The 8,981-nt window shown below is 35.6% G+C and overlaps 1 protein-coding gene across 1 annotated transcript; it reads right to left on the reverse strand.

Moving 5' to 3' along the window:
* Positions 1–4,089: 4,089 nt before the first annotated feature.
* On the reverse strand, positions 4,090–7,135 carry LOC120073888 (putative receptor-like protein kinase At4g00960). The gene is given in 8 exon segments (XM_039026803.1): positions 4,090–4,673; positions 4,812–4,962; positions 5,043–5,280; positions 5,440–5,650; positions 5,731–5,870; positions 5,986–6,039; positions 6,042–6,113; positions 6,192–7,135. Coding segments are annotated over 8 exon segments (2,016 nt in total). The 5' UTR covers positions 6,988–7,135; the 3' UTR covers positions 4,090–4,319.
* Between the last annotated feature and the right edge of the window lie 1,846 nt (positions 7,136–8,981).

Genomic DNA, 8,981 nt, shown 5'->3' on the forward strand with positions numbered 1-8,981 from the left:
TTTCTTTTGTAGAGGTAGGATTTCTAACTGGGTTAGACCACTGGATCCCGAGCTCCCACTATTCCTTGATTTAAAAGGAAATCTATCTTCGAAGAAGTTGGCATCATTTGACTCAATGATCACTTGGTTTACTAGATCATAGAACCTATAGGCTTTACTATTTAAGGCATAACCTATAAAGATGCACTCATAGACTCTACTAGCTAACTTTCTCCTATTTGGGTCTGGAATCCTTACAAAGGCTAGAAAACTCCATGTTCTAAAATAAGACAAAGTTTGGTTTCTTATTCTTGAGAATTTCATAAGGTGAAGTTGTGTTCTTAGACTTCAGGATTCTATTCAGGACATAACACACGGTAAGGATGATTTCACCCCAGCAATAAGACGCGGCTCCTGAACTAAGTAAAATAGCAACTACTAGCTCTGCTAAAGTTCTATTTTTTCTTTTGGCATTTTCGTTCATTTCAAGAGAGTAAGGTGTGGTCTTTTTGTGTATTATTCCATGTGAGTTAAAGAACTCATTAAAGCTGTCTGAGTCGTATTTAGTTCCTCTATCACTACGAAGTCTTTTAACTTTTCTATTAAACTGATTCTCTACTTCAGAAATAAATAATTTGAAGGTATCAAAAGCATTACTTTTTTTTTCCTGCAAATATACAAAAGTAAAATTAAAGCAGTCATCAATAAAAGTAATGAAATGTCTTTTACTGTTCCTAGTCAAGATGCCATCAAATTCACATAAATCAAAATGAATTAAATCTAGAGGCTCCGAAATCCTAAGTAAAGATTTATGTAGAGTTTTAGTAATTTTAGCCTGACAACAATACTTGCATTTATCAAATTCATTCATGGATAACTTAAGTATCATTTCCAGTCTAATCATGTTACTAATTAAATTCTTATTCACATGACAGAGTCTAGTATGCCAAATATTCATAGGACACAACATATACACAAAAGATTTCATTTTATTAAGGTCTAAATTTAATTTAAACATTCCCTTAGTTGCATACATTTTCCCTACAAATACATTATTTTTGGTAAAGATATATAAGTCTACCCCTATGGTTTGAGTAAACCTGGCTTTGTTGAGGAGATAGCCCGAGACCAAGTTCTTTCTTATCTCCGGAGTGTGCAGGATGTCCTTCAACGTAAGGGTCTTCCGGGAAGTAAACTTCAGTTCTACCTTGTCGGTTCCAACAACTTTCGTGGAGTGGTGATCTCCCATAGAATATTCTTATCCTTAGTTTAAGTATAAGTTTTAAAGAGACTAAGGTCATGATAGACATAGCGCGTAGCACCAGTGTCTATCCACCACCATTCACAACCACTAATCACATTTACTTTTGTGATCATGGCAACTAATGGTTCTTCTGTCAGGTTCGCCTGTCCAGTAGGACGACGCCTGTTCCTACAGTTCCTAGCCAGGTGTTCAGGTTTATTACAATTAAAGCAGAGGAACTGTACAGTTTTTCCTTAAGGGGGTTTCTGTTTTTTTTTTGTTGGTTCTGGTTGTTGAGCCACAATTTTGACCTTTCCTCTTTGTCCTCTTTGATTTTTGGTCAGGTTTTACCATGGCAGAGGCGGGTCTCCCAGGTACGGCGTTCACCTCCCCCTCTGGTACTGCTTCTGGGCTTCCTCCTCAATCCTTAGCCAAGTGATAAGACCCACTAAGGAAAACTCCTTGGTCTTATGCATCAAAGTGTTCTTAAAATCCTTCCATAAAAGGGGCAGTTTATCAATAATAACAGCAAGTTGGAATTGTTCATCTAGAGATATACCTTCAGTAATTATCTCATCGGCTACTTCTGTAGTTCATGGGACTGGGCCTCCACAGATTTGTCATCCATCATCTAGAACTTGAGATAATGGATGACAACATATTTCTTCGACCCGACCTTCTCGATGTCGTACTTCTTTTGCAGGGCATCCCAGACCTCCTTCAATGTCTTCATTGTACTGTAGTAGTCATACAGATCATCAGTCAAACCATTTAATATAAAGTTGGATGTCCTAATTTCGTTGTTGCTAGTGAAGGCCATTAGTGATATGGCAGGAAACGTCTTAAAATTGTTGTAAATGACAAAACCCTTAGACAACGAACAGGACAGCAGCAAACGGTCAGGAAACTGCGGTCGGGCAAAGAACGGAACCTACAAAACAAAAGCTTGTTATAGACTGAGTCGCGGAGCTTGCCCTTTTAAGACGTTTCGCGGCTCTACCCAAGTGTACAAGCAAGTCAAGAATTCTGCCACGTCGTCCCCAGGATAAAACAATCCAAAAAGAAAATGCTTGAAAAAGCAGAGGAAAGCGATGGCATCCCACCGAACCCACATTGATCTATCTCTTCACTCCCTCCAAGACATGGGTATCCTTTGGGGCCCAAACCCATAACCCAAGATTGGAGTACAAAAGGGAGACTTCCTTTTCAAAATTCTCCCATGCAAGATTCTCCAACCAAAGGTTGTTCCCTCTCATTTTGAAAAATAAATTTTCACCCAACAAGTATAAGCGGTGAAACATGTCAATGCATGTATACCGTTGCAAAGATATAAGAGAATGATATACCCTCATTTGAAGGTAAAGATGGGGAGGGGGCTTTAACAACTGATGGAGGAGGCTATGCCGCCATGGACGGAGGCGGTGGTGGAGGCGGAGACAAGTCAGAGAAAGCCTGGATATAAAATTTTGGTTCGATGTGGTTGTAGAAACTAAGAATATATGATGAATAAAGTCGAGGGATAATTTATTAAAATATTAGGATATTTTGAAGTGCCCGTCGCCATTTTCCTCTTTAGAAAATCCTATTCCGCGTCTGGTGAGTCAATGCTTTGAATTACAAAAGTAAAATCATCGACTGTTGTGTCATGTATTCATTTATAATTTATTGTTCGAAACCCCACGATACCTCAAGCATGCTCGGTGAAATTTCCCTTCCCATACTCATAACTTCATCCTCAAACGTCAACCCACGCATCCCGGTTGCCAATGCATTCTCCAATTAGATAATGAATTGTGCTGAATTTGGTTTTTGTAAACATTACCAACGATCACGAACTTACCGTTTATTAATAAAATATAAAAAATGTCTATCAATAATGTATCAACTGTGTATCAAATCAGGTATATCAAATATATATTAGTAGTGTATCAAGTGTATCATATGTATATTAGTAGTGTATCAAGGATATAAGTGTGAGTGTATCGGGTACATCAATAATCCGGTGTATCTAATACATAGTGTGTATCAATTGTATATCAAATGTATTAGGTGAATTCGCTCTTTTGACATTTCGTGGACTACTTATTTGTTACCAATTTTGCGAAAGTAATAAATTTTGGGCAATGAGCCTAGTTTTTAAAATTTAATTTGTCAAATCTACAACAAGCACTTGTAAAAAGTTAGTTCATTTTTCTTTATTTAAAACAACCCTTATATTTACGATATTTCAAAACTTATTTAAAAAAAGGGGAGAATTTTTTTTTGTCTGAAACGTGAGGAAAAAACTAAAACCACTATCGTGATAGAAAATAGAAAGTTATAAACTTTGTCAATGGGGCTATATTATTTTTCTTTTAAAACAAACCATTAGCTTTAACACATCTCAGTGGCATAAAATTTGAACTATTAACCAATATATTGTTTTTTTTAAAAAAATAAACTTTGCACGTCTCACCTCAAACCAAAAAGAAAAAAATCTTGCATGATTCATTCGATTTCCATCTACTTTAATAGGCTTCCAAACTTTAAACGATGTATAATTAGATTTTAAATTCTCAATTTTGTATCAGATAGGTCGGTGAGTTTTCAAAATAATGTCTAATTTTGATTTTTTTTAATTTAAAAAGATCAAGGATCTATTAGATGAAGAATAAATAGTATTGTGTAGATGAGAAAATGAAATAAAAAGAAAACTAAATATTAAAAAAGTAAGAAATAAAATTTTTGTGAAGAAAAGGGAAATATATATATATTATATATATATATATATATATATATATATATTGATGGTAGATCGGAAGAAACTAGAATGTGACATAGTAGAAATGTTCTTAAATGAAAAAATCCTTAAAGAAAAGTAAAGAAGATTAAAGGCAAAGAAAAAGAAGAGACATATATATACATATATCCATTGACATGGTCCACGTGGTTTAGGGTGAAAAATGGCTACAACTGCAACCAACTGAATCACAACTCTTAATATTTCTCCATACAACAATAAATATATCGTAATGAACCAATCAAGTACTAAATCTACGGTTTGTCTACCCAAAACAAGTTTCAAAATAACATATTTTACCAAAAAGTGGATGAAAATCTAGCGAGGATTGACATCAGTAATTGAAGCTTCATTGGATAAAGATTGGACGGGTACGCTTTCAGAATGACAAGCCCCCTCATTCATTTCCAACCAATTACTCGTCCTTGCTTGTGTGCTGGATTCATCAATTTTACTATGCATGAAGAATGCTGGTTCCAAAGGTACAGGAAGAGTGAGAGACATGCTACTAAGCATCAGAACCACGGTAGTCATCGTCGGACGATCTGCTACATTCTCTTGAACACATAATAATCCAATATGAATGCATCTTAACATTTCAACGTTTGAACCAATACTAAGTGTTGAATCTATGATGTTTTTAGTCGTTCCAGCCTTCCAATTTTTCCATGCCTAAAACAGAATCACAAATTAGAATAATATAAAACTAAATTAAACAATAATTTGATGTCAAATATTTTAATGTCATCAAAAGCGTTAGAAGTGTCGTCATGTTAAAAGGAGATTTCAAGAAGTGAACTATATACTTACAAAGCTGGAGAGATCTTCTATCTTTTCTCTATTGCGAAAGCAACTATTTTTCTTACCACTCACGATTTCAAGAATTAAAACACCTAAGCTAAAGACATCCGATTTAACTGAAAACTGGCCATGCATTAAATATTCTGGAGCCATATAGCCACTGCAAAAATAAATATAATAAAAAAATAATTATTGATATATACTATAAAGAAAAATAAACAATTTTGTACTTCTACTTACTATGTTCCCACAATTCTACTTGTATTGCCTTGAGTTTCATCTACTTCAAACAATCTTGCCATACCAAAATCAGCAATCTTTGGGTTCATTTCCTCATCCAACAAAATATTACTAGCTTTGAGATCACGATGAATGATTCGAAGGCGAGAATCTTCATGAAGGTAAAGAAGTCCTCGTGCAATGCCATTAATGATTTTGAACCGTCTTACCCAGTCTAATTGTGTCCTTTTTCCAAAATCTACATCACCGTCCATACATATAAATGGTTTTGTATCAATTCTATGAAAAAGATAACTTATATGTATAAATACATCAATTCTATGAAAAAGATAACTTTTCCAATGTGATAGTATAAACTATAAAGTGAAAGGAAGAAGAATGTAGAAAATGAGTATACCAAATATGAATTGGTCAAGACTGGCATTTGGTACAAACTCATATACGAGAAGCTTTTCAGTTCTTTGCAAGCAAAATCCCAACAGCCTAACCAAGTTTCGATGTTGAAGCTTGACCACCAAAAGGACTTCATTTTTGAATTCAACATCTCCTTGTTGTGAATTACTTGCAAGCCTCTTCACTGCTATAGGTTGTCCATTAGCTAGCTTACCCTGAAAATAAAAACTTTCATTTCTAGTTACAATTAAAATTAATTTCCTCCTTAAGCTCTATTCCTTAATCCATTCTATACCTTGTAAACAGCTCCAAATCCACCCTGTCCGAGCTTGTTTTCACTTGAGAAGTTGTTTGTTGCAACTTTAATAGTTTCGAAATCAAATTGAAGTGTCTCCACACTGCTAATTTCGTCAGTGGTATCCCCAATAGCAACACCTGAGCGTAGTAGATTAAAACATGAACCCATCAATTCAAATTTTATAATTATAGAATCACACAGTCAAATCAAAACTGCCCATCTAAGAAAACGGAGGATTCATAAACCACTCACCTTCAAATTTGTCTGTTGATTTTCTGTTTTTTCGCTTCCTCAACCTCAAATGAAAAAAGTGGCAACAACGACAATGATGGCTGGAACGATGGACAGGACAACGATAATGACAGTTCTAGAAGTATTTCCTACAAGAAGAAATTTAGATCGGAGGCTATGTTAGCGCTTATCTAAATTCAGAAAGAACCCACAAAAAGAGAAGGTACCTGGCGGTGGCGGTGGCGACATGGGTGGGGGAGGAGCGTCACCAGCAGAGGGAGGCGGCGACAGAGTGTTGTAGAAAAGATCGTTAGTCTCATATCTCAAGAAACAGCTGGTCGAAAATATCCTGGTTCCTGTACTTCCATTCGGAACTCTTTCAGCGGTCTTCAGAAGACAATTCTCGCAATCCATAGAGGACAAATCGGGAGTACATTGAAGAAACCCAAATATGGTATCCAAATTTGGGGCTGCAATTTTCCCCGCAGCAAATTTGCGTCTAGAATCCCCAGACGCAGCTTCACTTCTCAGTCTTTGCAACAAACTGCTGAGTGATTGAGTGTACCCAACTACGTCTGATGCAGTCCGACCGGAAACAAAAGTTGGGCTAAGCACTTGTTCGCTCCCAACGCCAAATATTGATGTATTTGAGTAACGAATCATGCAATCGGTGTACCATCCGACAGCTTCCTTTTGGTTGGGACAATCCTCTAGAATCCTTCGAGTTGAATTTTGAATACAGCTCCTGCATTTCTCCACCGTCAGATCGGCCAGGCAAAGGGCGATGGCGTTCACCTTGTCGGGTTGCTGTCCGGCAGAGAAATTGTAGAACCCGTAATCGATTTCGGTGTTGGAGGCGATGGAGGAAAGGAGGGCGTCGAGATTTTGCTTGTAAATGCTGTTGCTAGTGTAGTTGCCGCTGTTTGAACATAAGTGGGTCTTGATTTCTATTTGAGAAATGGTGGTTGAAACCATGAATATGAGAATGAAGCAAAGCAAGAGAAGGTTTTTTGGATTTCCCATCTCTTTGTTTTTTGTTTTTTCGGTGTGTAAACAAAGTTTTTTTTCACAGAAACCTATCTGCTAGAAGGAACTAAATGCCTCTCAATCCCATTTCGTCTTTCATGTGAATCAATGGTCTAAATTACGAAATGCCGCCGCCCCATGTCAACTTGCGCAGTAATAAATTTTTATAATACCCGGAAATATATAGGTTCGGTCCAACACCTAACTATTGCTTTTATTGTTGGAACAATTTCCATCTCCCATCTAGATTAAGATATTTCAAATAATAATAATAATAATTTGTAGGTAAATTATGGGCAATCTAATGGAATACACAAACCCTGACGGAGTCAGAAATTCTATATAGAAGGCACTATATGTACAAGTATATAAATGAATGTAAAAAAAGTGTTCATAACTTCTTAAATTAACTAATTTAATACATTACAGTTGTTATCTACAAATTTTCATGTTTTGAAATCGATCTATGATAACTTCAGTATCTAACTTATCAAATAAATCTTTTTCAATATAGTAAGACAATTATTCACCAATTGACCTCCTATTTGATTGCACAATCAAGTCTTCACAATATACATAGCAGAAAATGTTTTTTCTACGTTAGTTGTGACAACCGGTAAAATCAACGCTAAGGTGAGGAATTTGTAAACTAATAGATAGACTTTGTCTTATTCATGATGACCATTTTTACTACAATATCACATATGCTTTTTAGCTCAACGAAACTCAATATTTGAACACATATCAATATTATAATTTTGAAGTTGATTCTCAAGCATAAAGAGTTCAATAGCTGAAAAGTTTTTTGGGTAAAATTGAGCAAGTTAACTAAGTTTTTTTTATCAAAAGAAACAAATGAATTACTCGAATTTAGGCATGCCAACCACATAGAAGCAATTTTGTATTTGTTTCAATAAAATGATTATTCAGCTCTTGAAATTTCATATCAATGATGGCATAGAAAACTTCAACACGATAATGATGTAAATTTGTAATTGGTTGAGAATTTTGCTTTTGTCGACCTCGAATTAGAAATAGACAATCCATTTTAAGGACTTCAATATTATGACTATGACAGAAATCAGAAACCATACTCAACAACATATCTCAATCAGATTCTCTTGTTTTCTGCAGTATTTCTTTACAAATTTTGACTAAATTCATTACATTCACTAGAAGAATTTCAGGCTTTAATGTCAATTGGAAAAAGTGAAATCAGATGTATAATGTCGATTTTTTTTTTTTTTAAAATGATCTTAATGTTGATTTTAAACCAACATTGAAGATGGGCTTTAATGTCGGTTTTAAACCGACATTAAAGGTGTAAATATTTTTTTCTTATTTTATTAAAAAATTAAATACTGCTCGCCCGCCCGCTTTATCCCTTTCATCTTTACCCTATCGTGCACGTCAGCCTCCATTTCTCTCTTACCCAAACCCTAATCGATCTCCTTCACCGTCCGTCCGTCTGTGGTTGTTCGCCGGTCGTCCTTCGGTCTCCATCAGTCTCCATCAAGTTTGCCGTCCGTTGTCCTTCAGTCTCCAACCGTCGATCTGAGCTACCATAAATTCACCATCATTACTTACACTTCCGGTGGAGTTGTGAGTTTCTGATTTTTTGTTTTTTTGTTTGCATTAGATTTTCAATTGGATTTTGTTACTTTGGCAGTGTTCTTTATTACAATCAACGAATCATTGTTCCTTCTCTATGTTGTAATTCTTTGTGTATCGTTTATGTTTGGTTCTTGAGAAACGTTTGCAATGGAAAACTAACCGACTCACTGATCGACCGTCGGACCGACTGACCACGCTTCTTTCTATGTAATTAATATTCGTTCCTTGGTAGGTAGGTCGGAAGAGCCTAATATTTTTTTGGAATATTCAAGAATTTATTTCTGTTAGTCTTGTCATTTTCAAGTCTGTAGCCGTGGGTACAAATCAATGTTTAGATCTGTAGCCGTGGGTACAAATCTGCCAGTCGATCGTCGATT

Source organism: Benincasa hispida, chromosome 3 (genome assembly GCF_009727055.1).
Source record: "Benincasa hispida cultivar B227 chromosome 3, ASM972705v1, whole genome shotgun sequence".
NCBI lineage: Eukaryota > Viridiplantae > Streptophyta > Magnoliopsida > Cucurbitales > Cucurbitaceae > Benincasa > Benincasa hispida.